General features: G+C 37.2%; 1 protein-coding gene across 18 annotated transcripts in view; it reads left to right on the top strand.

Moving 5' to 3' along the window:
* Positions 1 to 17,923, top strand: part of MAGI2 (membrane associated guanylate kinase, WW and PDZ domain containing 2) — a 697,856-nt gene that overhangs the window by 644,782 nt on the left and 35,151 nt on the right. For all 18 annotated transcript variants that reach the window (XM_077783658.1, XM_077783653.1, XM_077783651.1 and 15 more), the window contains 4 exons: positions 4,363 to 4,548; positions 8,149 to 8,323; positions 10,996 to 11,236; positions 12,450 to 12,593. In XM_077783658.1, the coding sequence (XP_077639784.1) occupies positions 4,363 to 4,548; positions 8,149 to 8,323; positions 10,996 to 11,236; positions 12,450 to 12,593 (746 nt within the window). The remainder of the gene's footprint in view (positions 1 to 4,362; positions 4,549 to 8,148; positions 8,324 to 10,995; positions 11,237 to 12,449; positions 12,594 to 17,923) is intronic.

Here is a 17,923-nt window from a genome sequence, read left to right as displayed (position 1 = left end):
TACATATAAATTTATTCTTACTAATTTTCCATATTTTCAACTGTTAAAAATATATATTAATACAGACCCTAACCCTAACCCTAATCCTTGTTTACAGTAATTTTTCCCTTGCAGTCTCATTCATTGTGTAGTCTGAGATAAGCAAGAAATGAATTGTTCTGCAAAATGGCTGCTTGTTTTTTACATTCACTTTTAGCAAAATCAATGGGTCTCTTGAAAAAAAAAAAAAAAAGTCACAAATCCAAGTCTTTCAGTATAGCCTGCAGCTAATATTAAATGTTGCTCAGGTAACTCAGTGTTTTGAAATAAGTGGATCAGAATCTCTGTGAAGTCTCATCCAGGCACATGTTGCCACTCTTCAATATATACATATGTTTGGAGAACAGCTTGTGGTGAATTGTTAAAAGAGGCATAAATAGTTTAGTAAAATTTTTTAAGGATAGGAAACATTTATCACTAGTCTGGTGTATTTGGGATTTCCTTTAAAAGGTTACATCAATAAATGCTCTGCTCAGATAAAAATAAGACACTGACAATGCAATTTAAGAAAAAAAAAATGTATTGTAAGTTAACAAAACCCTAATTAAATGCCAGACATGGGAGATTTCTTTCCAAGAAGAGAGCTGCCTTGGTCTCTCCTGCTGGGGGAGAGAGCCACACAGCTCCTTGCTGTCCCTTTGCTGTGACCAGCAGCAGAGAGGACAGCACCTACAGCAGACAAGACCTTTCCCAGGCATTGTGTCATCTTTCACAGCCAAGGTATTCTGATTTAATCAGCAATGTGTCCACCCCCATTAACTGATCTAATCCTTATTTGAACCCTTTTATTCTTTTGCCCTCCAGAAGGTTGCCCCAAATTCTCTTTTGCAAGGTGCAGACAGTGAGTTCATGGACAACTCGTTTGAGCAGAGGCTGTTTTCTGCTTCTGATTTCCATGCTTCCCTTCTCTGGATCTTTGTGAGTTCGTTGCTGTGATTTTTGAGATGAGGATACTGAAAAAATCAGTAACACTCAGACTCTTGGTGCATAGCAGTAACTAGCAATAGTTTGCTTCACTTTTACAACTCTTAATGTCATATTGACTGTTTAAATTAGTTTATGTTTTTAGAGAAGTAGGCACACCTTTCAAGGTCTCTTGAGTGATAATAATTAATTTAGGGCTCATCTCTGCTTAATCTTAGATAGGGTTATTTTTTCCTTTCTTGCATCATCTTGCATTTCTTTTCATGAGATCCTGTCTGCCACTTCAGTCAACCCACTCCCTACTGACAGTTTACAGATCTTCCATACTTGTTTTAGATGTGACCATTCTGTACAATACAAATTTCCATTATGGAAATTCACAGTTAATTTCTACCTTTGCTCCTTAGCTTTTACCTAATGAACCCCCTATAAGTAGCTCCTTCTTATCCCTTCAAAGTATTTCACCATCAAAGGCTGTCTCTAAAAATTGAAAGTTTTCTAACATATTTTAACATGGTTGGTTTTTGTGAACAACCTACACATCAGATAATCTGCATCCCTTAGAAGAATTCATGCTTGTAAAAAAAAGCCCTAAATAAATCCTCCCATCTCAAGGAAGCTTTTGGGACCATGGCAGCCAGGATATTGTGGCTTAGGAGGGCTCTCAGGCAAAGTTCCACTGGGAAGACAAGCAAAGAACAGAAACTCCTCAGGATAACATTACTGGGAGGGAAGGAGCCAGGAGATAAACATCTCTTCATATTTTCTAGAAATGTGTATGAACCAGTTTCTGCTGCTGTGGTCATGAGCTCCTCTAGTAAGTCCCTAGATTTGCCTATAAAACCCCATAGAGCATAACAATGTAACCTTGAATCCAACAGAGATTCAGATTCCTTCTGCAAAATTTTCCTTCATCCTACTTTGCAGCAAGATCAAATGGCAACATATGGCACCAATACCACCTGAGATGAGGAGCATTAAATCTTCAAATAGCAAAGTGGAGTAGAAAAGGTACCTTGACAGATACAAGGTTTTTTTCTGGTCCCCTACTCTTTTCATAACACAAAAGAATGAAGGGAATTCAGGGATACTAAAATATTTAGAGTAGATACCTTTATCAGGAAGCTGAGGACCATTAGGCTTAAAGAGAAAAAGAAAAGAAAAGAACAACAAGTTCCTCCTCTTTCTCCCTCCCTTCCCTTGTCTCAGGATTTGGATCTGAACTAGACTCTCCCACCTCCAGCTTCAATTTCAGCAGACATCTCAAACATGCAGACATCTGCTCTATTCACTTGTCAGGTACAAGAAGTCCAACAAAAAAATTTTCTGCCTAATTAATAGGACTTCCCACCCCCCACCCTCCCACACCCCTTACTGCTGAAATGATGTCTCTATTTCAATATTTAGGCTAGCAAAAACATCTTCAGGTTTAGAAATGGCAAGCATGGAAATTTTAATTGTGCCATCTCTACCATATTTCCCCGTCTTTCTTACTACCAAAATTCTTACTTTTTCACATAAGACAGTCTCATTTTCAGATCTCCACTAATATATAGTAAAGACATGACAATTTCAGACAGATCTTTTATTACATATGCCAGCAACAGACACATTTTAGTATTAGTTTGAGTGATTCTTGGTGATGCTTTAATAACAGATTTGATGAAAAAAGCTCTTTGTAAACATAAATGTTTAAGAGTCAAGTTACTCTTTTATTTGTTTGCTCACTGAAATGCATGCATGGCAGTTATATGTCTGCAGTAAGGGCAAAATAAACACAATTTTTTGTAGAAAGTGTGCTATATTTATTTAGTATATTTTAAAAGATAGAAATGTTTAGACATTGTGACATAAATTAGGTGCTTATTTCCTAAGTGACAATGCCTTTCTAAAATACGTTAGTTGTGTCTGTATTAGTAAAGTTGTGTTTTAATTTATATTCATGCCTGAACCATAGTGGTAAAGAAGCATGCAGTTTGATTACAGTTTGCACTTCAGAGTACTCACTTATAATTTCAGTGTTCCAAAAATTAATTTTTAAGACTGTAAACACCACTTACATCCATACTAGAAACAAAAGTAACTTTGAGGTATGTCTACTGTGACTTTATATCAGATATGTAGTCTGTGTAAGTCACCAAAACCTTCAGTAAATGCTATCAGGGTGCTGAGAAATTTCCTCTGCAGCAATGTATTCTGAAGATATCTCCTATTTGAGCTTTGGTTTATATGAGCATTGATAGCTTAGATATTTCCCAAAAAGTGCTTGAACCATCTTTTCTTTCATTTTTCCAAGTTCTCTGTAGATAATTAAATGTTAAGATTATATTATTTTTGAAAAAACAAACACACTGGTTTTAAACACTGATTTAAAGTTGGATAGTGAGGCTGAGCAGCTTTGTGCTGTTTTTCAGGACTGAAGTATGGGACTGCAGAGGAATACTCTAACATCATTAGGATATTAATAGACTATATAGTCATTTAATTGTGACAAGCATATTTATGAGTAGTTGAGAGAAAAAAAATAGCATGTTCTTTGGGGAGACTGGAGGAAATATTCAGCTATCACATATACATTTGGCTTAAAAACAGAAGATAATAGAGTAGAAACACTGGTCAAAAAATAAAAAATAATATTTATAAAATTCAATGCAAAATGAGGGAAGAGAGAACAAGAGCATGGATGAAGTAAACAGAGAGGTGAAGAACCTCAGAAAAGAGCAAGAGGAGAAGATTTATTCTGCAATGTTTTGAGAAGAGGGCTGAGATGTTTTGATGTAGTACATGTCTATGTACTCATAGCTAATTAAATTCTATTTATTTATCATTAATACCTAATTAGCTGCGCATCCCAATAAATCTTCAGTATTATTTCTACTTATCAAAAACACATTTGAATGGAGAAGAAAGATGTCATGTGCCCTGGGCATTTTCAGTAACAATTTTCTGTATATAAAATAAATAAGATTTTTGGTTCCACTATTGCAACATACAAATAAAGAAATTCTGTAAACTAGGAGGTGGGAAACAATTTATGACTGATACTTATTGTATAAATGTATACCCTTTCCCTGTTTTCATGCCTTATTGTTTTCCTGATCTGCTTATTGGGTTGTTTCATGCCAGGTTTGAAAAATAGCTGAATTATAAACTTATTTTGGACTTAGTATGTATAGGCCATGTGTATATATGCATCTGGATTCTTAATTTTTAGTGAAAAAACACAGCACTATGTTACTGCAAATTACATTGCATAAGAATTTATATTCTTATATGCTTTTACACAAGCTGCTTTTTAATTCATATAGAGATTCCTTCTAAAATGAACTCAATTGCTTTCATTTGTGAACATCACCACTTGTTTCAGCACGTTAACTGTGTCTATTGTCTCTTGTCTAGCTGTACCCCATAAAATAGGGCGGATAATTGATGGAAGCCCTGCGGATCGCTGTGCAAAACTTAAAGTTGGAGACCGGATCTTAGCTGTGAATGGCCAGTCTATTATTAACATGCCTCATGCAGATATTGTGAAGCTAATTAAAGATGCAGGTCTCAGTGTAACTCTTCGCATCATTCCTCAGGAGGGTAAGTCAATGGCCCTTAAAGACAGGAAGAAAATTTTAAGTAGCCTCCAATTAGCTTAAATTATGTCACCACTTGAAAGAGCATCTTTTGTTCTCCTTCCTCCGCTGTAACGTGCAGCACACCAGAATTATGAGCTTAGAAGTAGCTCAGATAGGATCTGAATTCCTGAAAAGGTTTCAAGTTATGAAAGGGGTATTTAAAGCAAACCTGGAGAAAGACGAGAGAGAGAGAAAGAGGACGTTAAGGTCTTTTGCAAGAATTGTCTTCTACATGGAAAAGCACTCTACAAGAGAGCCAAGTTTTGAGTTCGTTCCCTTATATCTTGCTATAAGCCAAGCCAAAGTTTGACAAAGAGATTCACAAGAGACTGCAATGGCTGTCACCAGGCATATTCAGCTACCAGCTACATGTGACAAAAAGTGATGTGAAGGAAGAGTTCAGATTTGGCAGTTTCCTCCATCACTATCACATAGTGATACATCACTGTAAATGCACAAGGCAGGAAATAACTGAACCCTGAATTATCTCATTTCTAGGGTGAGAATAATGAGATAGACTCATTATTCTGGTCATTGCTCCACATCTAATCAGTGAAGATCTTTTGAAGTTGGTTCCTTGAGGTTTGGGGTTGATTTTTTTTAGTTTGACAATGTGCTGCACTGCTGCATGAATTGTACCACATTAATGAGACTATGTCTTTATATCTCAGCAACAAATACCAGTAGAGCTGGGAATGACACACAGAAAGTAATGAAATTACTTAATGATCCATGGCCCAGTTAGATGACCTTCACCTTATGCTGCTGCATCCAGAAGGGGACAGGGAAATAGCCTGACACTGGTCACAGACTGCAACTGAGGGAACTCATCTACTTTGTTAAATGAATTCAGTGAAGGGAAAAACACAAACATACGCAAATTTAGAATTCATATCAATTAGCACTCGTGTAATTACTGGGGGTCAGTTTTACTGGAAGCGTCTAAAACAAGTGTGATACTTCATACAGTCCGTGAAGTTTGTTTAATCCTCTCTGGTATCCAGGTTAAATAACATCATTAATAGTTTAGTGTTAGAGATGGATACATTAAATTATAAAAATAGAAGAGGTGCAGCTGAGTTGCAGTACTACAAGAAGTTCTCAGATGCTAGTGGTGAGAAATTATCTGTGCCAAGGCACAGCTTCCCTGTGTGACTGTGTGACACTGGACACCTCATTTGCCTTCTGATATTAGCTTCTCAGCTTAGAAAAATTGGTAAAAAATCTAATACCTCTGTAATGTACTTTCAGGTAAAAAATGCCATATAAATGCAAAGCAGTTTTAGAAGCAGCTCATGGTTTGACCAGTTCATCCATAGTTATGAGAGGAATGTAGAAATGAGGCACAACATTTCCAATCTTCCTCTAAAACTTGCAATACAAAAGAGACTCACAGATGCAAAATGGGCAATTGCCGCCTTAAGCACAGTAATTACACAGACAAGTATTGCTTATGCCAGTATGAGAAGTGTTTTAAGTGCAAATATACAAGCTTTTTTTGACAATTAATCCTAAATTGAAAATATTTTCAACAAAGTAGCCAAAATTTTTATAATAATTGTGAGCATAAATTAGATAAGTAGAGAATATGCATCCATAGAGGAAAACTCATGTTTAAAGTTTAAAAATAAACCACATAAAAATTAAAACTAGATTCAAATGTGAAAATCCAAATGTAGAAAAGATCTGTATCATGTGCTCCTATTGCTGTTAGGGATGCTCAGCCATATGTGTGTCCATTTTGTTTGTTTTGCACTATGCCACACTGGCCTCACTCCTTCTGTTGCAAGCAGGAATAGAAAAAACATATTTGCCCTTGCTGTTGATAATGCACAAACTTCTGCAGTGCTCTGTCCTCCTCTAGGCAGAGTCTTTCTCATTTATGAATCCTAACAGGTAAATGGTGAACAGGACTGTGCTAGTGTGTTGGAAGAAATATATTTGATATGAGCTCAGTACCAGATGTGTATCCCCCCCCAAGTCCAGCAGGAAGCCTGAATGAAGATTGGCATCTTTTATTTATAGCAAAGCAACAAAACCATATTTCCTATGCCAATCTCTCTGTCTTTTTGAATTTTGTTTTGTTCGGAAAAAATGATTCTGTTTTTCTGCAGTGTTCCTATGTGGAATCTTGGTCATTTGACATAATACAGTGAAATAAAACCTCAGTTTAAATGGTTAGTCAGAATTTATTGAGATTGGGTTTGCTGTTCACAGTCCCCAGAAATTTAAAGACAGGAAACTCTTGATGAACTCAAAGACAGCAGGAACTAATGTAAGGACACCAGTGTTTTAGCTTGTGTGACAGGGCTGTCATCCAAACAATGGAGAACGCAGTAAAATGTTCATTCTCTCAATTTTTTTTTTTTTTCTAAATGGAAAGCATTTCAAATATCTTGTAGCTGTGTTAAGGCACATGAAGGACAGAGAGGTGGTTCAGGACAGCCAGCACAGCTTTACCAAGAATGAGTCCAGCCTGACTAACATGGCGTCCTACAATAGAGTAACTACATCAGTGGACAACAATGGACAAAGGAGGAGCTGTAGATCTCACCTATCTGGACCTCTGTAAAGCCTTTGACATGGTACCCCCACAGCATCCTTCTCTCTAAACCGGAGAGAGATGAATTTGATGAGAGGACCGTTCAATGGATGAGCAGGTTGAGGGAGGTGATTCTGCCCCTCTACTGCGCTCCCATGAGACCCAGCCTGGTGTTCTGAATCCACCTGGGGGGTCCTCTGGACCTGTTGGAAGCAGTACAAAAGAGGGTCATGAAGATGATCAGGGGGCAGGAGTGTCTCTCCTATGAGGAGAGGCTGAGTGAATTGGTGTTGTCCAGCCTGGAGAAGACAAGGCTCCAAGGAGACCTTATTCGGACCTTCCAGTACTTAAGGGGGGCTTATAAGAAATATGGGCATAGACTTTTTAGCAGGGCCTGTTGTGACAGGACAAGTGATCTTACAGCTTTGAACTAAAAAAGAGTAGATTCAGACAGATATAAAAAAGTGATTTTTCTTTTTTTATGATGAGGGTAACAAAACACTAGAACAAGCTGCCCAGAGAGGTGGTAGATCCCCCATGCTGGCATTCCTGTCAAAATTCAAGGCCAGGTTGGGCAAGGCTCTGAGCAGCTTGGTCTTGTTAAAAATGTCCCTGTTCATTGCAGGGGAGTTGGACTAAACAGTCTTTGAGTGTTATTCCAACCCAAGCTACACTGTGACTCTAACAGTCTATCATTCCATCATTCTATGATCAGTAATTCTATGTTTTAAAAGAATACGTGAAACATGGAAGCAATTTCCCTTGTTCAATTGTGTTTTAAATAGTGACAGTGTCAACCAGAATTATAGAAGTCACCAAGATTTCAGATCCCACAGACTATCAAAAGGAGACCATTAGGTTCAAATGTCTTAAAATCTAATTATAACCTGAGAGAGTAAAAGCGACAAAGCATAAATTTGCAGACGTAGCGTGCGACCAAAAATTATTATTGCATACCTTTTCCCTTTATTAAATGCTGCACTGTGACAGGCCTTTAACCTCTGTGTCCCCGTTCTGCAGAGCTGAACAGCCCAGCCTCGGCCCCCGGCTCGGAGAAGCAGAGCCCCATGGCCCAGCAGCACAGCCCCATGGCCCAGCAGAGTCCCCTGGCGCAGCAGAGCCCCGTGGCCCAGCACAGCCCCGTGGCCCAGCCGCCGCCTCCACAGCCCCTCCAGCCACAGGGACACGAGAACAGGTTTTGCATTTTCTCAATGGTCTTTTTTTTTTTTTTTTTCCCTTGCATGTTAGTTTGGAGTCAGGAAGTTGTTTTTTATGGTGTGTTTAATCTCTGGTGTATCATTTACCAGCCAATTTCTTATGTGTAATTTATGTATATACATTAGCAAATTTATCTATAATGGAAATCAAATGGTTGGGGGACAGAAATTTTCTGGCCAGCTGTATTAAATGCTGTTTATATAAAAAGCACACACAGGCTGTGGGATGATACAAGTTTCTGTGACCTCCAATCAACACTATTTAGTCTTTGTATTATTTTTTAGCGTGTTAAACGAGGCTGATTACACTGACTGTCTTTATGCTAATCTTCAGTAAACAACACATATCATCAAGATCCTCTTCCCCAAATGATGCTAGCTATAGGATTGTAACTTTTCTCTTCTGGAAATACTTGAGTTGACTTGTGATTCAGACACTACATCCTTTAATTCTCCTTGCTTAACAGATGTAGTACTTTCACTTGCCCAGAATTATTTTCTTTCAATAGTCATACTAGGAAAATTACTTTGCCTTATATTTCATTGATTACTTTCTCCAAAAGTGATCACCTTCTAGAAGACATATGTTGCTGACAATATTCAATACAAAGTTTTCACAAAAGTAATTTTGTGCTATTGAAAGTCAGTATTAAATATCTGTTAAATTGGGAATTTTTAGATTGAAGCAGAAAACTTTATTAATTAAAGCTCCAGAAAGAAATTCTGTAATAATTTTACTGAAAAGTGTAAGCTCTAGTTGCTCATGTCACCGTTTACATATTCAGCAAAAATTACAGTACCTCCATCTGTGAATAAAAACATCATCTTCTGATATGCAGCTGTGGCCATATATTGGGAACCTGCCTAAAGATGACTCTTATTTCAGAAAAAGGTCAACTCTTGCTAGTTCATACAGTATTATTTTTCACTAGATTTCATAAACTAGATTACAGCTTGTTTGTATAGCCACATACATTGCTTCTTTACCAAAATAAGATTTTAAAACTCTTAGGAATATTAACTAGGTGGTTTTTTTCACCTCCAATATTAAGGCTCAGTATCACAGTAAGCCTCACAGTAAGTTTGTCCTCTATCTTCTATTTACAGGATCATGATACTGACTAAAAAAGTAAGAGGCTTGCATGTATGCATGCAGGTCTTACTAATTGTGGCATCAGTCTATTTTAATCTTCTCAGAAAATTCAAAGGGAAATAGTTTTGATTTTTTTTGTGTCTGGTTAGACATGCAGATTATTAAAGCTATTGTATAGGAAGATTAGCCATAATTTCACTGTAACTATATTAATAATTAATGAAATTTTGAAACATTTCAGACAATTTTAAACATTTAGATTCAGATTACATTTTATATATAAATCAATATAATCAAAAACAATGCTGTCATTTTTTCAGAGTGTAATTTTTGTAATCAATAAGTACATTTCAAAATCACTTTCAAAGCCTATATATATATCTGTATCTGTATGTATCCATGAACAGTCATGGTCACTTGGTTGACTGAAAACATCCAGTCCATTATTAAAGCAGAATTTGAAATGTCTATTTCCTGTACAGGAAAGAAATATTTCCTTTGGCACCTAGGGAAGAGTGTAAGAATATCCACTATGTGAACATTTTTGTTAAAATATAACCTTAAACTACTATTACAGAATTATCTCCCTAAAAGTGTTCAGGACTTTCTTTGTGCCTCTTTAGCACACCACATGGTTGAGGTAGGGAAGTTTGCCATAAGGAATGTTCTTTACTTCACCCTGAAGTGCCATTATGTGCTGATTTCCATGTGCTATTCCCATCTGAATAAAGTAAATAACTAGGCACTGTATCTCAGAAAGTCACATTTTCTTTTAAATTTTAGGACTTAATTCCCTGTAACCATTTACCAGCTAAAGAAATATTTTACTTGTTATTAGTTCCTCATAACCAAATTTACTTTCTTTTCACCTTGTGTTATTTCTGTGCATAACTACTGACATGAATTTACTGACATGGCTTTTAGCCAGATAGCATCATAGGGAGTGTATAATAAAAATAATACACACTATATTAACATGTTATATCAAAGAATACCTTTCATTAAAAAGGTAACAGCTAAGACAAAGAATTTATCCTTTTTTAATCTTAAGTAGCTCACAATAATATTTTATGTCATTGAAAGGCGATATACACTGGACTGATATTCCACTTATTCTATAGAAATAAAAAGATGGGGAAAAAAAAATAGAAATAAAAAAGTGAGGAAAAAAACCACTTTAGAAACTCAGTGAATTATTTTGTAGTGAGTATAATGGGTGTTTTCACATGCAGTTTCATCTTCATTATAGGCAAAGTGGGAATCAACAAGATGCTTTTTCTGTTCCTGTCCCTTTGAGTCTACTCCTGATGTCACTGATACAAGCTGGAAAATTGCATAGTATGACCTGAGGGAAAATTGCTTATGCCCATGTTTCAAAAGCACTCGCTGTTTTCAGATGCCTTGACTATTTACCCTTGAGAGTTTTGCTTCTCTGTGAACATTTATTCCGTGCAATTTTGCAGCCAAGCAGCTGGCTTTCACTCCTCAGTGCCGCACTCAGTGCATATTCCTAATGGTCTGCTACTGTCTGAAACGGAGTCATTGTGCCTTCCTCAGTTACAGGTCAGAAGTAAAAGCCAGGCAGGACGTGAAGCCTGACATCCGGCAACCCCCGTTTACAGACTACAGGCAATCCTCCACGGACTACCGGCAGCCCCCGCTGGACTACCGGCACCCGCCGGTGATGGATTACCAGCAGCCACCGCCGCTGGACTACAGGCAGCCCCCGCTGATGGACTACAGGCAGCACTCCCCCGACACCAGGCAGTTCCCCCTGTCCGAGTACAGGCAGCCCCAGGTACAGGCAGACGCGCCCAGAGCGCTCCTTCCTACACAGAAGGCAGCAGGGTCAGTAGGACAGGTCATGGATGTTGGTAAGGAAGATGCCACTGTGGAAGGAGAAGACACATTAAAGGGTGTTACTCTGAGTTGCTGCTTCTCTGTAGAGGAAATTACTTCCAAGCCATTAATATTAATGTATAACTGTGTGATCTTTAAATTAACATTACATTTATAATTGTGTGGCTGTAATATTAAATGAATGCCATTTTTAAGGTACTGGAGAGTTGAAACAAAAATTCTAACATAAAAAGCCTTTTCATCAGCAGAGTTTTTTCATTCTTGGGACATATTTATCAAACCGTAGGTGTTCTTAGGTCAGACTGCATTTCTACAGCATTCTTGAAAATTAAGATTTTATCTAATCAGAATAAATAAATAAAGGAATGAAAATCCTGACTGATAAAATTAATTTTCTGTTGGTAATAGTTTGGACGAGTAGAAACTAGCCCATGCAACTAGTTTCTTTGACATCAAGCATGATATGACAAATTCAAAGAGATGATGAGTTAGATGAAGAGTTATGGTACCTTGGACAAGATTCCTCTGGTGACAGATATTTACTGACAGTTTTGAAGGTTGAGGATTTAGCTGAAAGTTCAGACTTTGAAAAAGACCTTCCTTTCTCCTTACATAAAGGCAGGAAAAACAGAGGTCAAAAAGTATTAAATAGGAGACTGTAAACTTCTGGACATTATATGCTGGAACCATGGTGGTTTGTATGTCCATATTTTCAAAACCAGACACATAAACCATATCAAGAAAAATACTGAAATTCCCAAATGGGATCCAGAGAACCTTATGAAAATATTGTGCTTTCAGTATCTAAATAGCAAATCTCTACCCCCATGTGCATACATAAGATGCTTCTTAGCATCTAGAGAGATTCTTGGGTTGGCTGTTTCCTACATCCTCCAGTTTAATTCTCTAATCAACAGAATGCACAACCCAAGCTTTCTCTTTATTTTCTCCTGCTCCCATGGACCTTGCACGCTTGGCTGACAATGGATCAGAAGCTACATCACAGTTTCCCTCCCAGACCTCTCTATGGACCTTTGCTTATATCAAGTGGATCAATAAATATTTGAAGAGATCGATTTTAACGTTTTCTTGAATGCATACCACAATGCCCATATGGTTAATTGTCTTTCATTTTGTATTTGATTGAACAGGACTTTGATTATTTCACCGTTGATTTGGAGAAAGGAGCCAAAGGATTTGGGTTTAGTATCCGAGGAGGAAGGGAGTACAAAATGGATTTGTATGTGTTGAGGTTAGCAGAAGATGGACCAGCAGTAAGAAATGGAAGGATGAGGGTGAGTAAAATACATTGTGACATTTTGTTTTCAACATTTACAGATATGTTTGGTGTTGGGGTCAAAGTGCTTTTTTCACCTCTGATCAGATTTTTAAAAATAATGCCAAATACCTCTTATAAAATAAGCCTATTCTGTTCAATTAGTGGATACACATAGTAGATCCCTGTAGTTTCTTCACAAATAAACATATTACTTCTGGCTAATAATACCTTTTATCATGTTATAAATGTTTGTCATTATTATTTTAACTCTTATCTAAGCAACTTAAAAATCTCAGACAAAGTTTGGTGTTTCTTAACTGACTTTTGGGTCTCTAATCACAAAAGCAAAGTGATCACTGTAGGACATAGATAATTATGAAAACTAAGCTATCATCTGTGTTGTTTTACTAATTTAAGCAAGTCACCTTTGTACTATTTGCTAAATTTTATTGATCTTAATCTTGTTTGTAGGGATCATGGTTTAAAAAAAGAACAAACACACAGTCTATACAGGAAAAATAACCTAATCAAAAATAGAGACTTCAATCTGTGCATTTGTGATAAAGACAAGGTATAAATTCATCCAGGCCTGCTGATACTTTGCAGAATTGAGTACTGAAAAATGAGAAGGAAAAACATAGGCAAGACTACCAAGAGTCAACATAAAAAGTTGTTTATGTCTCTAATTAGTGCAGTCATGTTCAACCAATATTTAATTTCAAAAACGGGCAATGAAAATTGTGTTCTGTACAGTGATAAGAACAGATTTTACAAATGTCATGGTTGTTGCACTTATTGTGTTTCACAGCCTAAACAATCTGGTCAAATTTGATGTCTTGCTGGAAGAGCACTGTCTTTCTGTGTATAGCTAAGGAGTTTTGGTGTGCTTCAAATTACTCTTAACTTGGCCACTTGGCAGAATTGCAAAATTTAGTTAGTCCTTAGTTGTATCATGGAGTGCAAGCCCCTGGCACTGGCAGCATCAGCAAAAGAAGTCCCCATGTCAGGAAGGCCAGCAGGGCAGTCAGGCAGGCAGCTGGTAATGGAGATATACTCCCACTGCATTTTTTTGTGTGAAATGCAGGTGATTTTGTGCTGCAGCTGGAAGTTTAGCTTTAGAATATCTTCTCTGATCTTCATTCTTTCCTTTGTTTTAGTATTATCATTGTCTGTTTCTCTTAATGAGAAGCCACATGCAAGATGTACATTAGTAGCTATAATGTGATTAAAGACAGAGAAAAAGCTGTGCTTTTAATAAGCTCTGGAATCACATATTTGGAAACATATGGCTAAGAATACAGAAAAGAAACAAAATAACACCTTTGAAGAGTGTTCATATCAAATAATAGCCTGTATTAGGTAGGAAATAAACATTCAAATCTGTGCACCATTTAAACAAACTAGTACTAAGGAATGAAGTTAGATTAGGAATAGCCAAAATATAGAAAGTATTTAACATGAATATGGGTTGTATTTTTTTCAATTGCATTAGGAAAATTCTGTATGTGTTAATGAATACTGCTAATACAGTTCCTAAAATATCTTGGTTTAAAGCTTTTTCATTGTAGTGGCCACAACATAGAGCCTGACATAATAAGTGTTATTCTGACCAGATAGCTGTAATTGGGGATTTTTCTCCCTTTTAAAAGCATCATTCTTTAGAACCAGTTCTCCCATGCATCCTTGTCACTGAGCATTATCTTTTAGTCTCCTGCCTCACAGACATTTTAACCTGACAAATGGGTTGGGAACATGAAAGATTTTTATATTCAGTGACCTGTGACTGATGGACAGCAGAAGCTCAAGAAACAGATCAAAACAATAATAGAAAAAATAGAAGCAAAAGAAAAAGAAATATTGTTGAAAGAAATATATTACATAGGAAGGTGGACAAAGGAAGCAGATTCCCTTTCCTAAATTTACATCAGCTATTAACAATGCAGGTTCATTCATACTTCTTGGCTGGTTGTTGCATCTCTGTATCTCTCTGTTTCACAGGTGCATCTCTACAGCAAAACATGCAAAAATCAGGGCAATGCTTCTTGCTTTAGATACCATTGTCCTTAAAGACATGATTCCCTGATCCTAGGCTTTCAGCACTGAGGATAGCAAACCGTGCTTTTGTGGTAGGATCTTACCAGAACACTTTCCAGCTAAGAGTCATTCTGGTGACCTACTTGTCTCCATTATTGTTTTGCTTGCTGTTTCCTCCTCCTTGAACAGCCTCCTTTAATTTAACTGAAACTTTACAGAGAAACATTGAAGCATCTGCACAAGGTGCGAGTCATGCTTACAAAAAGAAATAACACACATAACTGCAGCCCTATTCCCAGTCACAAAACCAAGAAAAGAAAAATAAAACCAGATAAGTTGTTGTAAAAAATAGATCATATGATGAAACATGTTACCTGTAGGGCACTTAGATGTAATAAGCAAACATATTCCACAAATAACATTTTGTATTCAATCTACATATAGCCATCAAAAGCCCTGATAGTGACTCAGTCATACTGATATAAAGCTCCCTATTTTACATAAATAAATAAAATAATTACCTTAAAGTAATAGAGCTGAAGCTATGCTAATGACTTTATAAAATTGTATAATTGGAGAAATGAAATCTCAAACTGAAAACAGCTCTGGGTGAGGAAGTCAAAATCTGTATGTTTACTCTATTAGTGGGCACTGCAAAACCACAGTGTTGGAATGAGTCCTAACAGCTATATTCTACTTGGTCATGTGTTAAAAAAATCTGAGTCCACCACCATACATTCAAAATATTCTAAGGTCTAAATACATGTAAATGTGTTAGGCATTACAGAGGTAGAGGATATTAGAGTAAAACCTATGATTATGGGAAAACAGATGTAAAGAATTGGAATGGAGCTATCTCTTGTAAAAGAAAAAAAGTAGATCCATTATTGAGGAAGGTAGCTATGGAAGGAGTACAATATGCTGATAATAGCAAAAAGAAATTAAACAAGAAAGCAATGATAAAACAAGATTAAGAAAGTGACATCAAAATCAGGACATCCTTATGAAAATTTCAGTTTTATCTTCAGTCTTTTATGAACTTTGGTGAGACTTGTGAGCTGACAGAGAACAGAATCATAGAACAAGCCCAAGAAGCAATGATCTTCCACTGCCAAAACTCTCTGGATTTGTAAATACTGATGTAAGAAGGAAAAGGATTTTATGACGTTCATTATCACCATTTCCAGTCATAATTGGATTATTATTCTGGTCCCCTTCCTACTGGGGATGGCATGCTAGGCACGTTGTGTTTTTATTGGGAACAAATTTACCAAGGAACACCCCATTTTAGGATTACAAGATCTAAAATAGTCTTTAATTGCACTTCATGACAGATGAAGTTTTCTATTTTGAATTTCTGCAGAATTGTTGTGGGAACTGGAAAGGTGGAAGAGCACTGAATTAATGTCATACAAAGTTCATCAGTTTTCCAATCCTATTGCTCTTCTACTCAGGGATCCCTTTGTGACAGCCTAGATAGACACAGCATTAAATCATGAGGTTCAACAAATGAATCCCTTTTCATGGTCTTGTCATGGCACCTTCACATGCACTGAGACTTTTATTTGAGCCCATAGACTCTGCAGAAGGCCCGAGCATATCTTAGTTTAACCTGGATTCATCTATCACTGGACATGGGCAGCAAATGCCCATCAAAGGACCCAGTGGCCTACAGAAAACTGATTCTTTGCACGCATCCTCTGCCCACATGGTTGTTAAACTATTCTCAACCAGTATTGGAGACCCACAGCCTTAAGGGCAGCTTCATATAAAATCATATGTCAGGCCATACACCACAATTAACTGTGGCAAGACCTTACTGCAATTTATGGATAAAATATATGGCAGCTCCTCACAGGAGACTGCTGTAAGGGAGGACCTCCTCACTACACTGGAATTAAATACTGACAGTGTATTTTACATAGATATATCTAATATATGTAAATACTGACTTAATTCTGACAGCTGAACAGAGAGAAAGCTACAATGGCAAATTCTAAAAAAACCTATCTATGTCTGTGTTCCATAAGATATCCATAAGGATGCATTAAAATACCCATGAAAAAAGTTTGGATAACTATTAGTGCCTTTGTTATCTTTTCCCAGACTGGCAGACGTCTCAGCACATCAGGATTCCATTTCTCAAGCAATCCTAACAGCAGGGAAAAACACTGAAACTAGCTGGTGATGGCAATATTAAGAATAAAGCTGCAAGGCCCATTCTCAGAGTAGGGCAAGAGCATGGCACATACATTGTCAGTGACAGTCATATTGAGTTGAATCTGTCACCAGAGACAAGGGACATAACACAGACAATGTGGAGCAAAGTCCCCACAGCCTTTGAAGAAGCAGACACTACTGGAAACAATTTTACAGGTCTATTTAGATAAGGCTCATGCTAACTTATGTTTTGTTCTTGCCTCATGCTGAGGACAATGATTGGCAGAGCTCTGCTTGCAGATCTCTATCCCTTCCTGTCTTAGAAGGAAGGGATAAGTTCCTTACTGCTCTCAGGGGGATTGTTAAGCATGGTCATAGTGTTTGCTAGACATGAGATAAGATCAACACATCTCTTATTGCCTTGAATGATATCTCCAGAAGCCAGCAAGTTCACTGAAACCACTGTCAAACAAAGAGCCTGTGGCTGAGGGCTGCAAAGGTACAGAATAACATTAAATTCTTGAAGAATGAGGGTAAAATGTGCTTTTTTTATAGACAGTGTACATCTGTGGCATTTTGTCACTTTGTGAGCTACATCCTTTTTTTCACATCTTCCACAAAAGCCATACATCTCATCTCTGACATCTCTACTTTCATTGTCTTGTCAACTCATTTTTCTCAGTCCTCATGCACCATTTAGCCCTATCTCCAGCTTCCTCATCTCTCCTTATGCTACATTATTTTTCTCATTTTATTGCATATTTTTCTTATATTTTGGCAGGACAGACATCTGAAATCCAGGTACAGCGAATTCTGCATCTTTCATGCTCTGCAGTTCTGCTTTGACTCTTCAGTCTTTTTTCCCATTTGTTGCATTTCTGTGGTTTGCATCCCTTTTTTGTTTCAGTTGTACACAGCTGGAGATAAAACCAGGCACAAAAAAAACCACAGGACAGGAGGCTCCTATAGTGTCAATTATGAGATTCTGTGTTGTTGCATAAGAGTCTGTGTGGCCTTGCTTGGTTGTTCCACCTTGCTGAGTGAGCAGCACAGTGATGCTCGCACCAGTAACTAATCTAGGCTGTGGTCAGGTTCATGGCATTCTGCAAACCAGCACAGTTAGTGTGTTTAATAATTTCCCATAATAATAAA

The sequence above is a fragment of the Lonchura striata genome, chromosome 5 (assembly GCF_046129695.1).
Source record: "Lonchura striata isolate bLonStr1 chromosome 5, bLonStr1.mat, whole genome shotgun sequence".
NCBI lineage: Eukaryota > Metazoa > Chordata > Aves > Passeriformes > Estrildidae > Lonchura > Lonchura striata.
This window is presented reverse-complemented; position numbering and strand designations above follow the sequence as displayed.